Below are 25,146 nucleotides of genomic sequence, written 5' to 3'. Positions count from 1 at the left end.
AAGAGAACAACCTCAGGATGAGCGTTGTGGCCTTGGACTGACTGAAGGCTAAGTGATATCGTCAAGAGCGATAGCGAAGGTACGGTGTATGACTTTCAATCGGGAAATCACTAAGGAAAAGAGTACAAAAGATGAGAATAGCCATTCTCCTATATATCCATCCATCCATCCGTCCATCTACGTTGAGCGATATTCTACAACTCGGCGAGTTCGTCGAATTAGACCGAATAAGAGATGGGTTCGTTGAATGAAGTTCTACGAGTTCGACAAGAATAGCGAGTAGTGCGGAGAGTGCGTCGGGATCTTGTAGGTCACGTGATGTATGTGGCAGTGACCGTCATGACATACACACACATTTCTGCTTAGCCAAGCAAGAAGACCAAGTGATGTAAATCAGAGAAGAGAGAGCAGTTGGAAGACCAGTTGGAGATTAGTGCAAAGGGAGTGATTGTTTGACCTGGTTTTACGTGGGGAAATCTTGCACATTTTTGAGGATGTTACACAAACCCCCAATGATATTTTGGACAAGGGATATGCAAGTCTTTTGATCTGGGTGGATAAAGGATTTGCTAGTTCAAGTACTTGCTTGTCTGACCATCAAGCTATAAAGAGGGCATTGAGATTGGAGATACCCATCCCACCTTTTCACTTTCACTTATAACTCAACATTTTCAATTAGCATCCTTTACCATAACATCTAACAACCAACCATTCAAAGATCAGGTAAGCACAGTCTGCATTTTAGATGTTCTTCATTGAAACATGATACACGTAGAAGAACATGTCCAGCAACAACAGCAAGAACCAAACCAGCAGTAGCAGCACAAACTCCAGGAATACCCGCTCAGGCTGGAACCCTTACGGTGTCAAAGAATACAAAGATGACTTCCTCTCAGAAGATATAAGTCAAAACGACAAGGAGCTGCAGGATATGAAAAACTCTTCACTGACAAACAAGACACTTGGTTCAAGCATGCCAACATCTTCTCAGGTTGAGAAACTTGGCATTGTGAATGGGGGTCTTTCATCAGACACAGTTCTTGTAAGTGCTTACAATTACCAGATGTCTTTTCCCCCCAAAACTGGGTTCACTAACGCTTATCTATCCATGCAGTTGAATGCAAGCAATACCAATGTCACCCTCAACAAGCCACTTCCTCGCCCGCGTGATAGTACATGATCTGAACAGCATCTGTGGGGTATGGATGTGTATTCAGACACATGGATGATTCCATGTGTTGCCAAGGTTCAGGGAGAATTCACTGAGGAGGGAGATGTAGATAGCTTTCCTCAGTCAGAGGGAGGGATGTATATGTATGGTGATATATATGTGAAGAAGATGTTGCAGCACATAACTACCAAGAGTACTAGTCAAGTCTGAGTCTGTTGCATGTCCGCTGATAGTCATTTTTTCTGCTATTCTGTGATATGTGTTGCCTATTTTTCAGAGGGGTATCTGATAGACAAGCTTGTAGCTGTCTGTCTGATGCATGCAATGTAAGAGATGATGTAAATGTAATGCAGATATAGCTGGTCTAGTGTTTACCCAGGGTTCAATGAGAAAGAGTGCTTCACTGCACAAGAGAAGAGAAATAGACAGGGCGATGTCAATTACTTGCAGGAGATACTATGCTTGTGTCCTACACTGATGAGTTTAGGTAATAGTAGCACTGCCATAACCATGAAGACCTGGCCATTCATGTGTGTTTGACTAGTGTAATAACGCATTGCCTAGCCAGTGGCCAACTACGCTATCCGAGCATCGCATCGCACTATAAAAGGTCACGATAATCGGGATTCTGCTGAACCTCCCAATTCTGGCTATATATACCCGAGGATGTTGGTCTTGGTAGTTGTCATTCATGACAGTAAGCACACTCTGTGAGCTGAATTATTATGACTTAAATGCTTTTTCTGTCCTAGAACAAAATGCCTGGCCAGCACAAACACAACAACTCCAACACTGGTCTCTCAACCAACTCCAGAGTTACCAAATCGAAGAAAGACAACTCCAAGAGAGTGAGACTGAATCTCTATTGGTACCCACATTCAAAATATGAGCTGATAGACTCACTGTACCGGTTGATCTGTTTATTTTAGAGGCAGATTCCAAACCTAGGCCAAGCCCTTAGTGGAAACAGCCAAGCAGGAGCGTCATCACCATCTGACTACCTGCATCTTGAGACCCAAAGTGATCAGATGCACACTCAGTTGGGACCTCAAGACTACCGTTAGGATCAGCCTGGCAATGTGGACCCTCTCAAAGGTTGGGATCCATACGCACAACCCGAAACTTTTTCGGAGCAGGAGCCAGATGAGAGCTGGGGAAGTTCTGATGCAGCCAGTGGGCAGAACTACCTGGTGCCACTTGATCAGGACATGTCTGAACCTGAATTTCAAACCGCCGCTGGCTCAATGAGAGTGATCAACTTGGCCCCTCAAGCCCCAGAATCACACACTGACAGCAACACGGATCGTGGAGTGGATTTTTGGACATCTCCAGACTCATCATACTCAATTGTAAGTCATGGAAGAGTTTCTCTCGTCAGTTCAGGATGATTGATAATTGGGTTCATTCCTTTATCATAGCACCGCTTTGGCTCATTGCATGAAGTCTTCAGTACCGATGATGGCCACGGGCATCTGACAGAGGAATATAAGAAAGGAACCGTTCTTGAGGAGGAGGATCGCACAGACTTCCATACTTGGTGAATCACACCTGGTTCTTGTTATTGACACAGACAGCTTACTATGTAGTGGCATTAATTTGTGTATATTGTGTGAAGATGAAAGTGGTGACCAGAAGTATGTTTATGTGATTGATGGCCATACACTGGTTTGGAGTGAAGGAAGGTGTCCTGCAATGATGCCACTGTTTCAGGCTTGATACATCATTGAGCAGCATTGGGTGTCATCGGTAACAACAAGAAAAAATTCAACTAGTATAAATCAGAATGACAAAGAACAATGATAAGAGATGCTGGGCCACTCATACAGGGCTGACAAATCAAGGGGGAGTCAAACATAAGGGGGAGATGTTTGACTGAAAGGAAAAGGGTCAGGTATTGATATTCAAGGAATCTTGATGCTCCACCAGCTGGCTGACCAGGTCTGGGCACATCTGTTGTTTGAGAATCAACGAACTGGTTTCAAATCCAACAAGGTGGTCAGACTTTGATGCTCCATGAATCCAACTTGACTTACTGTCATAAATGACAACTACCACAACCAACATCCTTGGGAATACATAGCCAGAAGTGGCAGCACAGCAGAAGTCTGATCATCATGACCTTTTATAGTGTGATGCAGAGCTCAGATAGCAGTAATTAGCCACTAGCTTGGTGATATGTTGTCACATATGCATCCAATTGAGACACTACACAAATTCTGAAAGATAAGTCTTTGTCACGACCCAGTACAACGGAACGAACAACTCATGTCGTGACACCTCAACTCGGCCTCCGAATAGTTCGACTCGTTATCCATCAGGAACCAGTTCGAAGTCGGTTCGGCGACAGCCGTCGTAGGAGATGACCGATTCGACGGACTAATCGTTCCCACGGTTCTTGTAGCCTCATTGGTACTTATATACATGAGCACAGGACTTGTACATAGCTATTCCTGTGACGAATGTATATTCCTCTGTCTAGTTCACTACTGTGGTACCACTACAGCGATCTGTTAATCAACCCCAAGTCTCATACATTCGGTACTCGACTCGTACAATTCGGTATAGGACTTTGTGCTATTCCTACCCCGTATTCCCCGCTAAGGCCCGTTAACGGACCAGCCTCTGACATACCAGCATGCATCACTCCTTTGATTCCAAGGCAGGGATGGGGCTTTATTGGCCCTGTAAAAGTATCAGACAATTTCCATACTTCTTGGATGTGACACACTCTCATCATGGAGAGGCTATATCAGGGGCTGCAGCAACAATGGATGTGTATTATCCTTTGATCTGTGCTCTACAGAACATAAAGGATAACACTGATCAAATTGTGCAAATGACATCAGTGTTTCACACCATCTAGGGAAGGTCATCCAATATTTGGGGATATTGCATGTTCTTGGGGATATTGTAAGCACAATGGGCAAACAACCTCTTTTGATGTGGTGTCTCAAAAATTGTTCAGGTCAAAGTTGCTGCTTTTCCTGGCAATAATGCTATAAAGAAGGGCCGCAGTGACAAGATACAGCAACTGAATTCTACTTTTGTTTATTACACAAATCAGAATCAATTCACAACCAACCGGAAACAACCACTACACAACCAATCAACGGAAAGTCTGGTTTGCAAGCTAGGTTATCACATCTGAAACACTATCACCCTTAGAACACCATGTCCACTAACAGCAAGCAAAACCAGTCCACCTCTGGTCACTCAAAGACCTTCAAAAAACCCTCCAAAGTTGGTAAGGTCAAGAAGGGAAGTTCTAAAAAAAAGGAGAAGGTAAGGCAAACCATCTTTTAGTGTGAGGGACCTGACCACAACACTGAATCTATTTTTGTTCACTTTCATTGTAGAGCAAAAGCCACAGTGAAGCACATACCTCATCTGCTGCTACAACCCAGGACTCAACTCACCAGTCCACTCAACCAGACTTGGGAGAAGGCCACTATGAGTCTTCACTTGACCCTTTTTTATGGGAGGGTGAGAGTGACCCATTCACAGTCTGGGGCCCATCAGTTTCAACCATGGGCCAATCAGGCATGTATGGATTTGACGGTGATCATGAGCAAGGGGAGACTGGTCCTGCTGATTCTGAGCTTCATCAAGCAGACCAAAACCTGGTATGTGTTATAACAGACTCACAAACCTGTGTTGTTTACTTGCTTACTTGGCTTCACTGAATCATAACACTTTTTGTAGTTTCCAGGTATGCGCATGCATGCAGACCGGGACTTGCGTCAATTTTGATGACAGGTCTTACATTAGCTAGGAAGCCAGGATATGAGTTTACTCTTGAAACGTCTATACTGAATGCAGCATGTGATGGAGGTTGATCCTCATTGTACAGATTCTGCTTGTCCTAGGTGCTTCACTCGTCATGACAGGTGATATGCAAAATCCAGAACACAAATCAACCTGCTTTCATAAACTGGCCACTTTATCAAAGTATACTATTGCTGTGATTACTGTAAAGCTGTCACAATGGCACAGTGGGATGTTGTAATGACGCATTGCCTAGCCACTGGCCAACTATGCTATCTGAGCTTTGCATCACGACATAACATCACCATAATGGGGATTCTGCTAGAATTCCCAATTCTGGCTGTATAGACTGAGGATATTCTATACCGGTGTGCCAGTGTGACTGTTTGAGCGAGACAAATCGATGATTCATGACTGGGGAAATTAACAACTGACTACAGACGGGGTGACGTATTCACCACTTATTGTCACTGGGAGTTGGTATCACAACTGTCACGCCGGTACGGAGGGATACGGGAGGTGTCCAATGAAAAGGACAGTGTTTCGGGCTTGTTGTATGATTGACCCAGGTATAAGTGCCAAGGGTGGCAACGTGACGACAGGGGTAGTGATGATGACAAGAGTTGTTGGGTTGTGACCAACTGTGTGACTGTATGAGTGAGACTCAAATGGAGATCCATAACTGGGGATACTAACAACTGACTACAGAAGGGGTGGGGTATTTATACCTTGTTTGCCACCGAGAATATTTGCCACCTCACTAAGCAATGTGTCTGCAGTACTTCTCTACAGCACAACATACAGAGACATGTACAAATAAAGGTACAGCAACATGTCTTGTAGGATTTCATGCGCTGTGATTCATTTTCAAGTATAACATGACAATAAAATGGTGATGGCTTACAGAGACTTCACTGAAATAGCCCTATCACACTATGACAATGAGGTTGAATGATGTGCACCAGAGTGATCTGATAGTTAGATGGAATGGACAGGGAGCTCAGTAGCAATCACAGGGTCAAGAGAAACCCAAAGGAAACAACTTGAGTGGGATTGTGACCTTGGTATGACTGAATGCTCAGTAATGTCGTTGTTAGCAACAGTGAAAGTTCAGGGTAAGACACTCAACCTGGAAGCTATTAAGGAGACCAGTACTAGAATGAGAGTGCAATTCTTTTATATGTTCACATCCTTCCTGCCGACTTCAATCTAACACGAGGGATATCCTACTAACCTGTAACATTTTTAATTGTAGGCCCAGGAATATGATAGTGCATTGAATGGTGACTACAAGTTCTACCGTTTCAACAAGAGCAACAAGAACAGTGGTCAAATCCTCAGGAAGATTCCACATGATGATTGTGGCAGTGACAGCCAGGATACATGATGGACCTTTATAGCTAGAGGTTTCAAGTAAAGGTCTGTTGCTAATTTTTCTCATCTACATAGCATTTGGATTATGCAAGGTGCTTGAATCATCATGATATAGTCATATCACAAACCAACCTCTCTCTGCAATCCTCTTATGTTGTTCAAGGCATGGTTATGCTGTGGTCACTTTGATATCGTCCCACTATACCGGTGGGATGCTGGATACCCCCCACTGTGTGGCAAAATTGTGTCATTGGTTGTTAGGTGTGACACTCCTGACACTCCCACCCCTTCAGGCATTACCTCCGATGTATGGACTCAGTACGGTCTCAGTAGCAAGAGGTGGAAGCAGCCAAGGCCTTCTGAGAGGTGACCTTTTTGGTCAATACACCAATCCCTCTTGTTTCATATCTGAAAAAGAAGCACAATGCCCTTTTGATTCAAGGGGGGTTTCAGGAAGGCACATCTGATCCTTTGATTTTCAGTGATTGTACATGAAGAGACCCCTTGAGATCCTTGGAGTCCAAGGGGTATGTCTTCTTACGCTATTGAAAGGTGGGACTCATGGTACTGAAGTGCTGCCCTCTCCTCTGAAGATATATAATTGGTTCTGTGTCTAATGGCCAATCCTGTTGTTGCAACAACATACATTCACTTCCAATTTTGACAAATACTTACTACCTATCACTCCTACTTATCTGAACACATATCAGGTATGTCCTCTCACAGATGAACAAAGCACTGACAGTATACAACAATAGCCCACCATGCCCAGAGAGAAGAAGACGTCGCATACCTCAAGTCACCACGATGACCAAACTTCCTCAAAGAAATCAAGAAGAAATCAGAGGAAAATCAAAGATTCCGAGTATCATGCTCATACTGCTTCCTCTTCTTCTTCGAGACGCAATAGAGGTAGCTCCTCAACTGCACATCAAGTCAATACCTCCACCCAACAACAGGTAAGTGAGGTGCCTTTGGTGTGGAGTGAAAAGTAGTTGCTAGTCAGTGAGTACTGACCCTTACCACAGAACAGCTTCATGGATGAGTCTGCCAATTCCAACGTTGTTGCTGCTGACGGGACCTATTACTACATTGACAACAGCGACCGTGAGTTTAATGGATGGGCGGAAAATGAGAATTCAGGGACAGAGAAAGGGTCTCCACCTCCTGAAGCTGAATACCAATTCACTGAAGAGGTATGTCAAGTCTTTTGTTGTTTTTCTTTTTATTTTCATGCAACATACCAACTGACTTTTCTGTTCTTGTTGTCAGCAACATGAGACCTTGCGGTTGCTCAAGGAAAATACAGCAAAAATGCCTGATGGGACGACATACAAGTTCTCATCTTTGGTAGCCAATCCTAAACTAGAGGAGGAATGGATCAAGTCCATCAATTCCACAACTGACCCGGCACAGATGCATGTCTGTCGGGAAGCACTTCTCAGCTTTTACGAGACTAACGACCCCAACTACAAAGATTGAGGGAATGATACGAAATGAGAATTCGGGTGAGATATGCAGGATGTGGATAGAGCGACGCCGAGATATTGTACATGAGTAGTTAGGACCCCCTTGCAAACAAGAATGAGTGCATGTCAACGAAACTGCCGAGCGCTCTCATTGTGACGCCCGCTACAAGAGATAGCGACACGAAGACTCGAGGTGCATATACATGTATACACAGCTTCTCTGAATCGGTGCACAGCTGTCCACCAGACAGCACTGAGCACAGCGCCCAGCTTACACTTCATCTTCCGACTCGTCATCCTCGCCACCGTCCACAGCGATGACGCCGCCACCCTTCTTGATCTCACCCAACTGTCTACCATGTTTCCTAAGTCTTTCGCCAAACGCTTTTCTAGCACCGGGGTTGGAGGCGACATCCCAAACTTGGATGTTAGCCTTTGATCCCGCCGCAGCGATAGCGAGTGGAGATTCGGCGTCTGGTGACCATCTTGCAGTGAAAATTTTACCCTGTCACCGAGATTATGATCAGCATATACGCCTGGATTTAGAGAAAGGAGTGCTCGACATACCAATCCCAGGTCTCGAGATGTAGCCAAGCTGATCTCTCTCTTTCGTCCCTTCACACCCTCGGTCTCCTCATCCAGGATGTTCCACACCTTGACCATCTTGTCCATACCACCTGTAGCGATACAACCTCTGATATGTGGGTTGATGTCGAGTGCTGAAGCCGCACCGTCGTGCGCGGAAAGGGTATATTTGGCTTGAGCAGGAGCCAATGGTCCTGACTTGGAAGATGACAATGTTCGGGAGTCGTATGCGAGGATGAGACCGTTCTCGAGTGAGACCTGTCAAATTGTTAGTATTCCCCTCATGATCAAAGTGATAAAATCGACTCACGAAGAACGAGGTAGGCTCCCACGGGTCCCATCTGACACACTCAACATCGCTGGCCACCTTCACACCGATAGCATCGTCCACCGCTCTGCTATCCCACACTTTCACTGTCCTGTCCCAACCAGCACTCAAGACCGCCTTATTCATCTCAGCTGTTGTGGTCTTGTTCCACTCAACCGCCTGCACCTTCTCTCCACCATGCACCTTGTCCCAACTTCTCAACGCTGGCATCGGCGATTCCTGGTTCAAGTCCCACAGCTTAATTGTTCCATCGGCTGATCCTGACAACAACAGATTTCGGTGGTTTGGTGTCCATGAGAGCGACAAAACGGGTTGAACGTGGTATTGGGCGTTAGCTGAGGGCTGCACAAGCTGCTTTCTCTTCTTCTTGCCAGTTCCCAAAGGCTTCGCTTCCGGCTTTTCGAGAGATGGCGAAGGACCCAAGATAGCGTGAGGGTACAGTCCATCGACCATGTCGGCATCCCAAATTTCGATTGATGGATCAAAGCTTCCAACAGCGATATAACTGCCTGCTTGAGGTGAGTCGGATTTAGAAGGACCGGGGAAGTCGAGCCATTCAACGCAAAGGGGAAAAGCGGGAAGCATGAGATCGTGATGTGCCCAAAGGTTCTCGTCGACGTCGGAGTAGGCATGGAAGTCAAGGGAGGAAAGGTCGGAGGTGGTTCGTGCGCTGACAATCATGGAGTCGGTGGGGAGAAGTGCTAGCTCTTCTCGCTCGAGCTCTTCGTCGTCCTATCTCAGCAGTCTTGTCAATGAAAGCCTCGCAGAGTCATCAAAACCCGCCCGACTCACCTCCTTCAGTGTGATGTATGGATCCTCATTGTTATCGCGGTAAAACGTCAATCCCTTGACGTTGGCAAACGCACCCATAGCTGGAAAGGTGGAAATTAGCCACGACCCCACACGGCAGAGTCAGTATAACAACTCACCGACACCCTTTGACTCTTCTTGATCATATTCGTCCATTTTGAATGCTGACAGATCGTTGGGATCTGAGGGTGCTGCAGGTTTTGGGTCTTCGTCCATCTTGACATCTTCGTCTGCCTCGGCCGTTTCAGCTTCTCCATCTTCTCCATCTTCTGAGTCCTCATCGTCGTCTTCGGCTTCTGCCTCAACACTGGCGACATAAAAACAGCCATCAGTACACGTGAAGATGCAAGATGCACTCCGTTCGTCGAACTGCTACTTACTCTTCCCAGTCTCCCTCGCCGACGTCCATTCCTTCCATCTCCTCTCTCAACTTCTCTAACACACCGGGACCTCCAAGTTTGCCCACTCGCTCGAGCTCTTCCTCGTCAATCGTGTACTTCTTCGGTTGGGGCGCCGACCTCCCTCGAGGCACCCATACTAGGGATGAGATCAGTGTACCAGACATTGTTGATGCGTCTAGCTGATCACGTTGAGCGGAAAGAGGATAGAGCAAGTTTGATGTTTGAAAAAGTTGTGGACATGAATTCTGAAATCTTGAAACCTCAGCCACGTGGGGAGTGATTATCACCTTGTGCAACTTTTCTTTCTCCCTCCCATTTAATGACCCTCGTTTTGCTGCGGGGTCTCCGAACCTCGAAGGCTTAGAAGCATTGAAGCGTTGAAAGGAGAGACTGATCAACATCTTTCATCAGATATCAGATCTAAGGCAGACGGATAGATTCTACATCACGAGGATCCGGAGCGGAGATTCCTTCACAGACGCGGTACTCATCACATCACGCGAGCGATGATCCTACGGATACATTTATCAAGATGGCTATGATATCAGATGTCGAGTGAGTCGTCCTTCCTCCCCGACTTACTGGCTCGCGCAATGCTTACACAGTCGCAGCTATATGCTCCAAGCCATCCGCCTCTCATCACTCCGAACCACCGACGACCCGTTATCTCCTCGTATCATTTCACTCGATCCCTCCTTTGCTCTTAACCCTTACATCAACGCGTCTGGCCTGTCAGACATTGACAGATGGCCCGAGATCAAGCGTGCTTTGGACTCTCCTCCACCCGAACCATCTTACTTGTCAGGCAATGAAGCTCCTCGACTGGCTCGTCTCAACGGTCGGGAACGGACAGGAGCGGGCGGTGGTGGGGGATTGAATTACACTCAAACGATTATGGGACCCGGTCGGACAGGAGGTGCAGGGATAAGAGTGTCAGGGAGAACCGTACAAGCGGGAGAGAATCGACGAGCTCAAGCTGCACGAACTGCTTATCGAGCCAACTCATCCTCATCAGTCATCGGAGCTACACCGTTATCGCCTGGGACAGAGAAAACACCGACTACTCGAACCCCAACAATGGATAATGGGTTCTTCTCACCTTCTGGTAGACCTCGTGCAGATTCAGCTCCTGCACCCGTACCGTTGGGCTTACAACCGATTGGACCATCAACGTCGATGAAGACTGGCTTGAGCATGCTGACCTCTGGACGAGGGCTAGGTGCTGGAGGAGCCGGGGGAGTCAGCTTGCTCGAGAGAGCGTTGAGCAGCAGCGTGATCTCAAACGAAGATACCGACCCAGCTGCTCAGATCACGCCAGGAGCAGGATACGAGATGGATGACAGCTCGATGGGATTAGGGGGTCCAAGTGATCTTGGAGTGACCACCGGTGAAGTTGATCGAATGGCCGGTGCTTTGGTAGACGAAGGTAGCGACGTGGATGAAGAGGAAGAAGCGGAGGGCGCGGATCATGCGAGAGCCCAGGGACAGCGAGAGGCAAGCGCGATCCCCCAGTCCAGACGCGAATCAACAGATACGTTCGAAGGAGTACAGCTGGACTTCGCACCTATCGTCGTCGACTCTGCTCCTCCGAAGCCGTCAGCACTCACAGCCGCGTTGAACAAACATGTCCCGCACCTGGTCTCCACTTCGTCTTCCTCCGACTCTCCTCCACCGATGTCGAACGCACCTGTCAATCCGTTCTACTCGCTGTATGCGACGGTCGCGGCACCTCCGAACCTTCCCTCAGTTCCACTCGAGCTGTATTTCCCGCACTCAACGAACCCTACTCAACCTATTGTAGGCAAGGTCAGGAAGGACGCAACAGTCGAGGAAGTCACAGGATATGGGCTCTGGAAGTACTGGGAGGAAGGGAGATCACCACCGCTCAGTGAGATGGAAAACGATGACAGTTGGACAACTGTCGGATGGGGTTTGAGAATAGTGGAAGATGATGGAGAGGTGGATGAGGACTTCCCTCGTGAGTGACTGACATAGCTAACGAATATGTTCCCGCGAGGGACTTGCAACGCTGATTATATTACGGCGCAGCGCTGGATCGGGAAAGTCAGATCTCAAAATTCTCATACGGGCAATTCGCCATTGTTGAGGCCACCGAGACCCAAAGTGAGTCCCTCCCCCTGCCTTCAGACCGCCGAACACTCACTCATGTGTCTACTCCGTCAGTCCGTCAAAACGCCGCCAAAGCTGCCCAGATCCCACGACGACCTTCACGTATCCTTGCCGCACCCAAAGCATCAAGGCCCTCTGTTGTTCCGAATAATGCAAACCGCTCGAATCTGGCTATCCCAACCGGCGGCGGAGGTGGCGGCGGTAGTGCTGCTTCATCTTTCTCGTCATCTGAGCATACACCTCTGGGATCTGTGGCTGGCCCCAGCTTGAGCTCGACTGCAATGAAGGGCAGTCTAGGCCTAAGCTCGACAAGTAGCGATGTTGTAAGACTCAAGGTCCGAGTCACGGCAAGTGCCGACGTGCATTTCACCACAACAATCAACGTGTATGTCGCTTGCCTACTGCGATTTCTGTGGCAAATCAAGAAGTGCTGACTTGCCCACTGCAGGCCATCTGATATGTACATTGCCGATTTGACGGAAGTCCTTTGCAAGAAAAAGCGGTTACAAATGCCAGCAACGGACTGGGTCTTATGTCTTGCCGATCTAACATTGGCTCTACCACTAGACAGGACGGTAGCGAGTCTGGAGGGCAGGACGGATCTGGCGCTAGTCAGAAGACAGTGGGCCGTAGAGCATGGTCTGAGAATAGATGATCGTCGAGGAGGAGATCCGAGTGGTGAGTACCTTGGCGGTGCAGGCGATGAGACCAGCACTTATGTCACCTTGTAACAGCTTCCATCTTCAAAAGACAATCAGAACCGGCACCGATACAGAGATTCGGTCCAGGTCTTGCTGACTTCTCTCAAACATACAAGGTGAGCTACCGCTTGTGACTGACTATCCCATTCCGCCCAGCTGACCATTTCCCCACCCCAGAAATTCACCGTGCAAAGGAAGATCGCAATTGGTCGTCATGAGCGTGTGCTGGCCATTGACGGAGACTACATCCATGTGAGTTTGGCGTCTCACCCTTCAAGGCTAAAGCTGATTTTCGCTCAAAACCCAGATCATGCCATCGGAATCACGGGCGTTCTTCGATTCGATGAAGACCACTTCCTTCCACATCACCCTCGTTGCGTCGTGCAAGTTGACAGGCAGAGCGGGAGGGTTCAAGATCAATGTGTGGCGAGAAGGCGCGCAGAAGAGATATGAGTTTGAGGCAGAGAATCAAAGACAGGCTGGTGAGTAGTAAGAAGTGGAAGATTCCGCCGGCGAAGCGAAGGCTGATTTATTGTTATTTACAGCGGATATTGTGTCCACGATCAGGCAATTGTAAGTGGTAGACTAGTAGCGGTGTACCGAGATACGCAGCTGATGCCGCAAGTCTAGGATGAAATCGTACACTTCGGACAGAACATCGATGTTACCGCCAGCTCGTCCTGCTTCAAGGAGATAGATAGAAAATGTGACTGCTGGGCGTGATACCTGTTCGTTTTGTTGTTGTATATATGTTATTAAGATGCATGGATAGCATGAAAGGGCGCAGCATGCGGGTATATGGTACTGAAGGATTGAACACCGGCATAGAAGGAGGGCCTCGGCTTCGTGGCAAAATACCAACGGACTGGCGAGCGGAGAGTGGCATAACAGATTAAGCCTATAATAGTGTCGCTGTCAGTTGGCAACTTCTTCTTACAAATTGATGTGATGCTTTCCACTTACCGACATCTTCATCTCGATCTTTCCCCAAGGCTTATAACCCTCCACTATGAAATCGTCCACTTTGAACCCATCTATATCCCCAATCTCCTCTTTACTTCTGTTAAATTTCAAGGTTGGGAAATCTCTCGGTTCTCTCTCCAATTGAGTTTTAAGAGGTTCCACATGATCTCTATAAACGTGCGCGTCACCCATTTGTAAGATGAATTCGTGCGGTTCTGTATCTGTGACGAGGGCGATCATATGTGTGAGAAGGGAGTATGAGGCGATATTGAATGGGATACCAAGGCCGAGATCGCATGATCGTTGATACATCAAACATGATAATTTGGGTTTTTGAGCCGGGACGCCTTCTGGTGTAGGGTCGGGGAGGGTGACGAAGAATTGACAGAACATGTGGCAGGGGGGTAGGGCCATGAGTGGGAGGTCTGTGAGCGGCGAGCGACGAAACGCAGTTCTCGTTAGCACAATTTCACATACTATACTTGCAAGTGGAAGTAGACGATAACGGTCGCGAGCTGGCCATTTCTGGCTTCACTTTTTCCGAACTCTTCGCTCGCCAGAGAACTGGGGAACAAAAGTCGAGAAACGAGACCACCCCACTCACCTTTCGGGTTCCAAGCGCTCAACACAATCCTCCTATCCATCGGATTGTTCTTGATTTTCCAAATGACCTCTTTCAACTGATCTACTCCCTTTCCCTCATAATCACCATCCGCATCCGTATATTCCGCACCAAAATGTCTCCATTGAAACCCGTACACAGGTCCCAGATCACCTTCCCGTCTATGTCCCAGTCCAACTTTCTCCAAGAATTCTTTCGATCCATTCCCATCCCAGATATTGACACCTTGATCAGAGAGTAATTTGGCGTCTGTAGAACCGGCTACGAACCATAATAATTCGGCTATCACCCCACGTAAGAAAACGCGTTTAGTCGTCAAGAGAGGTAAGGTGGAGTTGGCGAGGGAGAAACGTAAGGAGGGAGGAGCGAAGAGGGCGAGTGTACCAGTACCAGTTCGGTCGGGTCGGGCTTGGCCAGTCGAGATGATACGTGAGATCAGATCGAGATATTGGTATTCCTCTAATGGCGCCAAGAAGGGTATCAGCATTGCGCTACATAAGACACCTCGGCCGGATGGAGACTATAGTATAGTGGTGTGACTCGCGACGACGTCGCGGTCTGAGGTGGTGGGAGGAGACAATTGCGACAAGCAGAGACAGTCGGGGAATGGATCGAGCTCGTTCGCTCTGGGAGGCTAGAGAACAGGCAGGGTGTTAGATGACTACAACTCACCGTGATCGGGATTCGCCCTCTCCTTAGTCTGAGCAACAGCTGTCGGCATCTTGTCTAGTCAATTCGAAGGGAAGGTCTGAGTAATGATATTGTTTCTGCGCAGAGTAATGGTAGAATGGAGAAATCACTGAAATCCGACGCGTCGCCAAAACATCACCTAAACGTTGGCAAAATCGCGTCGAATGACAAGGTGGCGATGGCGTACCCAGCTATGTGGCATTTCTTACGTTCTGCAGCTTCGCTTGTTCGAGTTCCTGTATAATTCATGTTATGATGCATGGTAATGATGATGCATTGCATGCGTCTACATATGAAGATACAACAAATATCCTCTGTCCTCTCCCCAAGTACAACTCAATCTGCTACAGATTTCCTTCTCCCTGCTCCTGCACCACCCTTCGGGGCTTTCCCCCCTCTCACCCCTTTTCCACCTGTCACTTTCCTGCTCACCGTCTTCCCACTCGTTGTCGATGTCCTCTTCGCAGGTGCTTTGCCACCCGTCGTGGATCTTCCGGAAGCACCACCAGAAGCAGTCGACTTGCTCGCTGTTCTTGGTCTCTTGCTGGCCGGTGGAGCGGTTACGATCTCCTCTGATCCATCATCACTATCGTCATCGTCCCCTTCATCATCTTCGATAGCTATCGGGTCTTTGTTTGAACCCGATCCCTTCGCCATTGGTAAACCGAGACCGATACCTAGTCCTACAGGTAACCCATTATTGCCATGATGTGCAATTCTTGTGCTCGCTCGTCTCGGTCTGCCAGACGAGACAGGTGACAAATCGGCGGTATTCGTTACTCCAGCCATATGGACATCTTGGTCCTCTGCTTGATCGTCGCCCGCTGAGAACATCGACGTGATCATCTGTCTTGCGTAGGTCGGTTCGCCCGCGAAACCATCACCAAGGTTTCTTTCGGACGCATACTCTTCCCATGGGAGGTCAGAATCGTCATCAAATGCGATCGCCTCGTCTGCTGTGACGGTAGCATCGTTGGAAGGGTGAACGGCGTATTCTTCCGCTAGACCGGGTATCGCATCCCTCGTAATTTTCGGGTCGAACAGGGTCATTGGTATTGATGAAGAGTCTTTGATAGAGGTACTAGCGAGATACAGATCTTGATGTTTGATCTTTCGAGGTGGAGGAGCCATATACTCGAACAACTCCCAATGTCGATCGTCCAACGATAACGCTGCCTCAACGCTGCCATCATCGACGACATGAGGACCAAGCAGTGACATATTCCGTCGTACCGGCGTTAGATAGGGCAAAGGAGTTGCCAAGTGGGGAGATGCAGCTAGAATCGCCTGTACTGAAGGCGGCGTGGTCTCGCCCAGAAGTGCGACCTGGCAGGCTAGACGAGATTGAGGTGGAGTGGCTAGAACGTCAGTAACATTCTACCGTATTCGACTCACTGTCAATGATGTATGCTAGCATGTCGCACATCATCTGAGAAGAATCGCCATCAAGAGTCTCGTGGCACGCCTAAAAATGACGATCAGCATCCGATTGGTGATTGTACAATGACATCACTCACCAAGATAATCTTGAAGCAACAAACCGCCAAGTGAGGAAAGTTCGGCTTCGGCATGGTCGGTGACAAAGTATCCGTTGTGGCGATACCGAGAGTAAACCTCAACAGGTTCAGTACCGTCTTAAGCAAATGAGCAGGTTCCGGCGGCGAAATATCGTCATGGAGGATCATATCGGCATCTGTTGACATCTGTCGTTCAACAGATTGTAGAGATAAAGCAAGAAGGTCGAGTAGTTTGTGTCTCGCGTTGAGAACGGAATGATCAGAAATCGGTGCAGTAGGTTGATGATTCGTGCTATCCAAAATGCGCAAAACCTGATCGATCGATTTGGTAGCTGCCTCGAGTTGATGTTGCGTTTCGGCACTGATCGCTCCGCTCAACAAGCTCGCAAGGCGCTCCATTCCCGCTGCGAGGATCTGTCGAAGAGTGTTAGTACAGCAGATTGGTTGAGTGGAACTCAAAAAGCTTACCTCTTGAGTGACAACACTGTCCATACCTCTAAAAGCCTCGCAAAGCAAGTCGGTATCATCGGCTGTAGTGTCTCGATCGAGTGTGGCATGGACCAGCTTATTCAGAGTCTGTTTCGCATCCGCCACATCGTCCTGGTTTGCAATCCTGGTAGCGAGACCTTTGAACTCGACTCTCATTTCGAGCACGATCCTCGTCCATCTCCAAGCGCTGAACCGAGCAGAGGTATCGAATGTAGGAAGTCGGATTTTGGAAGAACCTCCAGACGAGCCTGTACACATCGGAGTTAGCCACACCGGGAAGGACAAGTACAACACACTTCGGATCCTCACCTGGCGCTTTCTCTGACATGATCAACTTGAGAGTATCCACCATCCCAGCTTCCAACGCTGGGTCCATCCCCGGTCTACTCCATTCCGTCGATAAGAACGCGTCTTTGAGTATATTCAAGTTCCTAAAGGCGGCGGTCTTGAACTCCGCCGTCATCGCCAAACATCGCAGCAAGTCTGATATTTGAGTAGTCGATGTTTCGGGCAGCAGCGCGCTCTTTTCGAGTACAACGAGGAGCGGAAGATGTTGAATAAGGAGCTGGACATCAGGTGTTTGGTAGACTGCTTGTCGACTCGCTTGTATCACGAGAGCCTGGGCAAGACTAGTTGGCGGCAGAGTACGAACAAGGGGAGGGGTGACAAGAAGCTGCGAGGCGATGTCGATGCTGACCATTACGGCGTGGATCTGTTTGCCTGCCAATCGCTTTCGTGGAGATAAAGCTATGGCAGAGGCATACTTCCATAGTGGAAAAGCAATACGTTCCAGTAATATCACCGTAGACAGATGTCGGCTCCCGACCAGTTCCAACAGGATCGTCGTCAACATGACGCCGTGTCGTTTGCCCAAAAGGTCGACAAGGGAATGAGGCGCGAACGATTCTAGCCAAGTCGCCACCACTGGATTCAAGATTGCACCAGCTTGAGCGTTGACGGCCTCGACATGTTCCACGACCGTTCGGATTAAAGTCGATGACTGAGGCTCAGCAGCACCGGATCGTAGGACAGTGTCGATGATTGTGGTCCACCAGGTCGATCCCCATGCCGAAAAGGGGCCATGTCGGGTGTACAGCTTGGATGCCAAGGCCATAGCTATCTCCTCTCTCCCCGCGACGAGAGCTTGCTGCAATGACGGTATACTCTCCTTGATGTCCACTTTGCCGAAAGCTTCCGCGATGGGAGACTACGGAGGGTCAGATAGGAACGAAACCCAAGGGATACAACACAGTCTGGGAAGGCGAAGGCAACTTACCTTAGCTGTATTGGACGGCAGGTGCTTCACCTCGTCTTCCTCATCAGGAGTCAATCGACCTTTCTGCGCCAACGTCTTCAACAGTAACAAAAGTCTCGGGTGCTCTTCACCCTTCTTCTCGATCGAATGATACCGGTCTAGGAGCTTGTCGCCAAATCTGGACCACATGTCCATTGCTGTCCAAACGTCTGCATCCCGACGCAAGATGTCGATGATGATATCGAGGATCCCATCGTCTTCCGAATCTTGTAATGCACGAAGAAGAAACTATTCCGATCAGCGCAAGTCTCGGTAAAGTGCACTCACGTCCCCAATTGTAGCGTGTCCACGACTCATTCGGAAGATCTGTGTTACTCTAGCAAACGTGGAGGAGTCCATAGCTGGCGTCCGTCCTTGTCTACGGAAAACGACATGGTCAGTTCACATATGGTCGAAAGGGATCTGTAGACGTTACTCACCTTTTGAGTCTAGCAGTTGCAGCCGGGGCTATCCAAAACCGTGCACGGACATACAAATATCTCGTCATTTGACTGGTCGAGGGCATCTGGTAGTCAACCGAGTCACGAAGCGCTGCGCTATTCCCATATCGTTCTATAGCATGTCAGCAACTGGGCTTCAACTCTGACACTCACTGTAACCAAATATCTCGGGGACGTATTCCTGAACTTCTTCCTTGAAAGATTGTATAACCTCCTCTTCCTCAACATCCTCTCTAGCCCGCAATCCCGCATCATCCCCGCAGAGCGCTATCCGTCGTTGTTGTGTCAAATCTTTCGCTTCCACGAATATAGGCATTACCCGCAATAATGCCAGATGATGTGATTTCCCTTGCCCTGGTCTGACGGATCTTGCTGTTTGACCCTTGGCGATAAGCGATTGTAGGTATCGCCCATACGAGAACAGCCCACGCCGGATCAGCTCGCCAAAGGTGATTCCGATTGCCTGGGCATTCTCTTCCTTATGTGCCGCGGCGGAAGTATCTAGCCATTTGTACAAGAGATAGAACAGGTCGATGACCTGGGGTCGAGCTTGTTTCGATTGATGTTGCTCGTGTTGTTCATGCCAATGCTTGAGTAGAGTGTATACAGCATACGGCCGATGACTGCCGAGTTGAAAGAGACCCATAGCCCAATTGATCAAGATAAACACTTTCTCCTCCAACTTTACCATGTCAAGCGTGTTTGTGGTTGCCGACGAGGCGCCGTCGAAGTAAGACCGCGTAAGCTCGGCCATATTGGTATCCTCGTTGATAGAATCCAGTTTCTGAGCGTCCCTCGTCAGTGAGTTGCTGCCATAGACATGACAACATCCACTCACCTGGATCTCTTCCATTTGTTGTCTCCTTGGACTTGACGATCGTTCCGTGATAGCAGGCTTGAACAATAATCTCTCGTTTCGGTGTCGTAAGTTCTCCCACACTCTGCTTGATGTGGGCAGAATCGTGGCTAGTGTCTCGGAATGTAATTTGAACGTCGACGGGCTGAGTAACACTTCCGGATTTGCTTCATACAACGACTAAACCACTTCATCAGCACGACTTTCTAGCACCCAACAGGGCGCTTACCTTTATGATGGACACAAGCAAAGCTTCAACTTTGGTCAGAGTACTAGCCGCAGGCGATGCTCGGATCTCTTTCAGCTTCTCGCAAGCTGCCTTGACACAATGTCTAGCATTGCACTGATGATTTGTCATGTCTTGGAGGTATTCGCCGATCAGTTGGGCCAGGAACCCGAGTTGGGCGAGGTTTGTGTGAGATAGGTAGTCCGCCATCCAGCCACTCAGTAGTCGCGAAGAGAGCAGGTGACGAGTATGCAATTCCCTCATGAGTCGCGTGCTGTGCATTGCATTAGCTTTCACCATAGTGAAGGCTGGACTGGGGGTAATACTCACCTGTAATCCCATTTGGAAAGCCATCTAGTTCTCGACTTCTCGTCGGCCAGAACACCGGTACCCGTCTTCACGGGTGGGACGCCCGGTTTGGACGCCGCCGCCTTGTTCGTATTTGGAAGAGCCAATTGGGTGAGCTGCATTCGCAACCAAGATATGAATATGTTTGTGAACTCCTGAGTGTACCAATCATTGCTCGAGACCGGCAACGTCGGAGCTACCGTCACCGTAGTGGTAGAAGATGGTGTTGCTGCAGCTGGAGAGGGAGCTTGCACTTGCGTAACGGCAGGCTGGGTGGTCCTACTTCGATGAGCGGTGATCTCATTCGCGCCAAGGACTCTGATGAACCACAGTGCTCGGTCGATAGGGATAGGATCAGAAGGGATCTTTGCACCTCCGCTAGGAGTCCGATTGTGTCCTACCGCAGAACCAGCAGCGGGAGAAAACATAGTATCGAGAAGTTCGACACCTTTGAATCCGTGTGGGACGGGAGTGCGCATGAGTCGATGTAAGGGGACGTTAGGATTGGCGAGGTCGGAGAGGAACTGTAGCCGCTTGGTGTCGTTATAAGTGACTCGGACGGGGATACGAAATGAGCGTTCCCTGGATGAGTAATGAGCGATCAGCAACACCTCACCAACAACAAGAGCCAGATATGTGGACATACCCAATTTGCGGCATAGTGTCCTGTCTCTTCTCAATGACCTCCTTCCCAAGCTGCATGAGCATGTTCAGTCCGCCCGACGTAAGGTGTTGATGTATAGGTCCGTGCATTGAGAAGACCTCAGCCTATATTGAGTACGTAGTTAGTATTGTTGCGAGGGAGCACGGAGGATCATATAGCTAAAGTCGAGCGGTCAACTCACCCCCACAGCAACAAAACTCTTTCCAGAAAATCCATTCTTGACATTCTCCTCGGTGAGCACATCTTCAGGTTGGTCAAAACCGGGTCTCGAAGGATAGAAATCCGGAAAGCCTAGTCAAACAGATCAGTCACTCATTCACAACTCGTTTGTGAGAGGTGCGACGCGGACTCACCTAGATCAGCTCTTGTGTTTAGGACAGTTCTCCATTCTGGAGGTGCGAAATCCTCTATATCTGCATCTTCCAACAACACCTTTGGCGGATGATGATGATGACCATGATGGGTCCCTCCACCTCCTGTGGGAGGTCTTGAAAAACTTGATCGGCCAGCCTTCACTTGTTGTTGGGTCCTGTTCGACGAGGTGGAGGACGAAGCGGAAGGAGCGTAGGGGTTTACACCCGGTGGATAACGATGAGTGGTCGGCATTTCGCAATTCGTTTGAAAGGGTTATCAGGAAGCGAGGGTATATCAAGAGACGTTACGATGAGCTGTGAGTGACATTGGTACGATGCGAGAAGGGAGTATGTCTGATGAGTGTGGAAGGGTGATGATGTAGGTTTGGATGCGTAAATAGAGCCAAGTGAAAGGGGGTTAAGTGTCTGTCTACAACGAATTAGGTGGGACTCCGCATTTCGTTCGCTCGATTGACATCGTCACATTTACACCGGTATTGGAATCTGTCCTTCATTCTTCAAAACACTTCATATAATCCAAAAGCCTACCGTATCAACAGACAATCAAATACACGCTTGAAATCATAGTCTTACAACTGATTCCTGACATACATCATCGCTCAAACTCGACTTGTCTTGAAACAACAATGCCAATCGCATTCCCCCGTCAACCGCCTCCTCCCCATCATTCCCACTCACACACATCAACATCCTCTTTGCACTCCTACCCTTCTTCAATCGACGATGACTCGGATGCTTCATCGTCCGAAGCTTCAGATGATACAGAAGCCGAGATGCAAGCTATGATCCAAGAAGAGTGGGAAGAGTCATTACGTCAGATGGAAGTGGTGCTTTCGATCATCATAATACCTACTTTTGCGAAATGGTACGGGAGGAAATTCGCCTATTTCGGTGAGTAAACCAAGTCATTGGTCTACCTTGTACCACAGCATTTGAGTCCAGTTCCGGGCTCAAGTCTAGTCTAGGCTTCCTTAAAAGAAGCGTTGCGCGATCTTGATGGTTGTGAAATGTCTTCGAGCGAGGTGCTGACTGTTCGTCCCATTTAGCTTTCGCGAGATATCAACAGATCGGTAGTTTCAGTCGAACTTTCTTTGGGCTTTAAGGGTAATGGCAGATATATAGGACAGGAGCAGAGTACAATGAAGACGAGAAAGAGCTGGCAGCTAAGGCTAGGAGGGGCTTGCGCCAGGAGTATGAAGTGCAAGAAGGGACGTGCGGATCAGTGAGGAATACCAGAAGCATAGCTGTCCACGAGACACGTTATATCGCAGCTATACGACAATGGATCGCATCATAATCATGTTATATCATTTCGTTCATGTTGCTAGCATCATCATCTCCTCGCACTGATACTCCCGATCAATCTGCTCAACGCCCCTTTCTCCGGTCTGAACCCTCTCTTCTTCATCTCCCCCAAGATTTCATCCACCTCATCCCACTTGTGTTCCCTCACGAATGGTGTCAGAACAAGTAAATATGAATCGCTATTCGGTACGACTCCCTCCCTTATCATCTTTCTCCACAACTCCATAATCCCTTCTCCTCCACCTCCTCCACCATGACCGATCTGCTTGAATAGGACGTTATACCCGATCCTATTCAATCGATGACCGGCTCTTGTCATTCGATCCACTGCATCCCAACCATCTTTCTCCCATCCTCCTCTGAAATAGCCAGCAATCAATGCTGTCCAGGTAACTTCGTTTGTCCTCAATCCTTTCTGAAGCATCAATTTCAGCAGATCTTCTGCATGTCGGAGACCCGTTTGAGTACCGGATTTCGCAAGATCCGCAATTAACATCGAACACATCCGTTCGTTCGGCGTGATACCTTGTGAATGCATGGTCATCAACGTCGCTTTGGCAAGGTCGATTCGACCAGCTCGAAGTAATCCTTGTATCAAGGTGGTGTACGTCACTACATCGGGTTTCAGATTGAGTTTGTCGGCAAGGGCGAAAAGCGAGGTCATACTTTGTATATCGGCTTGTCGAGCGTGATGGCGTAGCATCGTGTTGATGGTGATGAGATTACACGGAACAGAAGAGTTGGGCTGAGACGCTTGCTCGAAGAGATTGATGGCGACAGCAGGCCCGGTCGATGGTACGAGTAGAGCAGCGGAGATCATATGATTAAGTGCTTGAACCGGAGGAAATGGACCCGACAAGTTTCCTGAAAAACGATGGCATTTCGTCAGCTGAATTCGGTATCTACCACTATCACGAGTATGTCAGCTTACCTTTCCCTTCCTCGACATAATACAGCTCCTTGCACTTCTTGTCTTCCACCAACTCATTCCACGCAACCTGCAAACCTTCCAAATCACCCCACCGTCCCAAACCTTCAATATACATCATGTACATCTTCACGTCCCGCTCCTGAATCTCCCTCCAGGTCGCTTTCAGATTATCCAGTCCGCTCGTATCACTCTTGTAATCGCGTTCATCTTCATGATCTAGCGACGCGACTTCCTGACCAGTTTGGAAAGCCTTATCGTTTGGCCGTGCACGGACCGCTAAGAGAGTGTAGGCGATATGTCTAGGCAAAGGACGAGGACAAAAAGCTAGAACTTGGTCGGCGTACTTGCCGAGTGACTGCTGTGTGCTAGAAGTGCGGTTCGTACCGGTCAAAGGCCTCTTGAAAGTCCGAAGGAAGAGAGCGAGAATAGCATTTCGAGTGTCTGAATCCGAGCTGAATATAGGGCCCTCTTGTGTGGTCTGAGGGGCCGACGTCGCCAATCGATCTCTGAATCGCGTCCAGAGGCGTATTAAGCCATCCACATCTCCTCTCGCTCGGAGATCCGTGAGTTCCGTGGCTAGCGCTTCTTTTGTAGGCGGTAATCTTTCCACCTCACTCGTATGGCGGAGTAGGGTTGAGATACCCTCGACATACTTGTTAGTGTCTTCCCCCAAGGTAGTAGCACTTTTCCGCAAGTACGCTTCTAATTCCTCAGCAGGGGGCCAGACAAAGGGCAGTTGTGGGGAATCGATGATATCGAGCTCGACCCGCAATATCGTCCATGCCGCCGCGATAGAGGGTGGAAGTCGGACTCGATATGAGCTTGTCTTTGCCAACCTGGCTAACCCTTCCTCAAACAGCTGATACAACGATCTAAATCTCTCTTCTGGACCACCTTGAGTTTTGACCAGTTGAGTTTCGCGTACGATGAAATCCGCATAATTGTCTGCTATGTTCTGGATCTGCTCTTCGTCATACATCGAGAGCTTGTTCTTCCCCGTCATCGTTCGATAGAAACAGTGACCTAGCAGAGTCGAGATCATCCGTCTTTCTTCATGGTCCGAGGTCGTATAACCAGATAAAAGACTTGATATTCTGGATAAGTGCGGATCCAGTAGTTCTCGTAATCCCCTTCGGAAGATGAGGGGATAAGCAGCTTGTATGACTTGTTGTGGGTCGAACTGAGTGGTAGTCGTCAAAGGGCGGGATGGGAAGAGGGAGATAAATCGTGCCTTGAGGAGGCAGTCTGTTGATGAGCTGGCTGAAGGTCGGGAGGCCTGAAGAGTTCGTTCCGTCATGTTAGCAAGTCGTACCAATCTTCACTAAACCGCAATGAGCAAATATGAACGGAAAAAGCTGGACTTACAGAGGTAGAAGCTTGTGATTGAGAGCTTGAGCTCGCTTGAGGGACAGATGAGAATTCAGATATGATCTTTTTGGTCCGTTGAGGTCTTGCACTATGTGCATAAGCTCTTGCTTGAAGGACGGCACAGGCGGGACATGGGGCTCGAATGGGTCGAGACGGGGTCGATGACCGAGATACCACCAAGAGTCGGTGAGCTAGCTGTCGACTACTCGAGCTGCTCATCATTACAGTTGCCTTCGGGAGGTCTTCTTGAAGCGCTTGCAGATGGTCAGCTGGAATATCACGGCTGTTATCGTGCAAATGAAGG

The 25,146-nt window shown here is 48.6% G+C and overlaps 7 protein-coding genes across 7 annotated transcripts; 3 read left to right on the top strand and 4 right to left on the bottom strand.

The window, feature by feature from the left end:
- Window positions 1-7,074: 7,074 nt before the first annotated feature.
- Window positions 7,075-7,792, top strand: CI109_106068 (uncharacterized protein; the record flags this gene model as incomplete). The annotated part of the gene is made up of 3 exons (XM_032005034.1): window positions 7,075-7,269; window positions 7,339-7,506; window positions 7,583-7,792. 3 exons carry the CDS (start codon window positions 7,075-7,077, stop codon window positions 7,790-7,792), a joined length of 573 nt encoding a protein of 190 aa, XP_031860546.1.
- Window positions 7,793-8,050: 258 nt separating this feature from the next.
- On the bottom strand, window positions 8,051-10,067 carry CI109_106067 (uncharacterized protein; the record flags this gene model as incomplete). The annotated part of the gene is made up of 6 exons (XM_032005035.1): window positions 8,051-8,284; window positions 8,347-8,622; window positions 8,675-9,424; window positions 9,485-9,564; window positions 9,622-9,809; window positions 9,883-10,067. The coding sequence occupies 6 exons, from the start codon at window positions 10,065-10,067 to the stop codon at window positions 8,051-8,053; spliced, it is 1,713 nt and encodes a 570-aa protein (XP_031860547.1).
- Window positions 10,068-10,435: 368 nt separating this feature from the next.
- On the top strand, window positions 10,436-13,431 carry CI109_106066 (uncharacterized protein; the record flags this gene model as incomplete). Its single annotated transcript, XM_032005036.1, has 10 exons — window positions 10,436-10,458; window positions 10,515-11,881; window positions 11,953-12,027; window positions 12,088-12,418; window positions 12,482-12,711; window positions 12,768-12,850; window positions 12,912-12,986; window positions 13,042-13,216; window positions 13,280-13,307; window positions 13,365-13,431. The coding sequence occupies 10 exons, from the start codon at window positions 10,436-10,438 to the stop codon at window positions 13,429-13,431; spliced, it is 2,454 nt and encodes an 817-aa protein (XP_031860548.1).
- A 195-nt stretch (window positions 13,432-13,626) lies between these two features.
- Window positions 13,627-15,040, bottom strand: CI109_106065 (thymidylate synthase; the record flags this gene model as incomplete). The annotated part of the gene is made up of 4 exons (XM_032005037.1): window positions 13,627-13,632; window positions 13,698-14,122; window positions 14,302-14,778; window positions 14,992-15,040. 4 exons carry the CDS (start codon window positions 15,038-15,040, stop codon window positions 13,627-13,629), a joined length of 957 nt encoding a protein of 318 aa, XP_031860549.1.
- Window positions 15,041-15,345: 305 nt separating this feature from the next.
- On the bottom strand, window positions 15,346-21,470 carry CI109_106064 (uncharacterized protein; the record flags this gene model as incomplete). The annotated part of the gene is made up of 15 exons (XM_065967767.1): window positions 15,346-16,343; window positions 16,405-16,474; window positions 16,527-16,940; window positions 16,995-17,263; window positions 17,325-18,222; window positions 18,292-18,558; window positions 18,646-18,688; window positions 18,750-18,861; window positions 18,924-19,554; window positions 19,609-19,806; window positions 19,856-20,126; window positions 20,183-20,782; window positions 20,847-20,968; window positions 21,046-21,155; window positions 21,218-21,470. 15 exons carry the CDS (start codon window positions 21,468-21,470, stop codon window positions 15,346-15,348), a joined length of 5,256 nt encoding a protein of 1,751 aa, XP_065823839.1.
- A 394-nt stretch (window positions 21,471-21,864) lies between these two features.
- Window positions 21,865-22,340, top strand: CI109_106063 (uncharacterized protein; the record flags this gene model as incomplete). Its single annotated transcript, XM_032005039.1, has 2 exons — window positions 21,865-22,129; window positions 22,285-22,340. 2 exons carry the CDS (start codon window positions 21,865-21,867, stop codon window positions 22,338-22,340), a joined length of 321 nt encoding a protein of 106 aa, XP_031860551.1.
- A 231-nt stretch (window positions 22,341-22,571) lies between these two features.
- CI109_106062 (uncharacterized protein) lies at window positions 22,572-25,061 on the bottom strand (the record flags this gene model as incomplete). The annotated part of the gene is made up of 3 exons (XM_032005040.1): window positions 22,572-23,407; window positions 23,475-24,750; window positions 24,840-25,061. The coding sequence occupies 3 exons, from the start codon at window positions 25,059-25,061 to the stop codon at window positions 22,572-22,574; spliced, it is 2,334 nt and encodes a 777-aa protein (XP_031860552.1).
- Between the last annotated feature and the right edge of the window lie 85 nt (window positions 25,062-25,146).

Source organism: Kwoniella shandongensis, chromosome 11, assembly GCF_008629635.2.
Source record: "Kwoniella shandongensis chromosome 11, complete sequence".
Lineage (NCBI taxonomy): Eukaryota > Fungi > Basidiomycota > Tremellomycetes > Tremellales > Cryptococcaceae > Kwoniella > Kwoniella shandongensis.
This window is presented reverse-complemented; position numbering and strand designations above follow the sequence as displayed.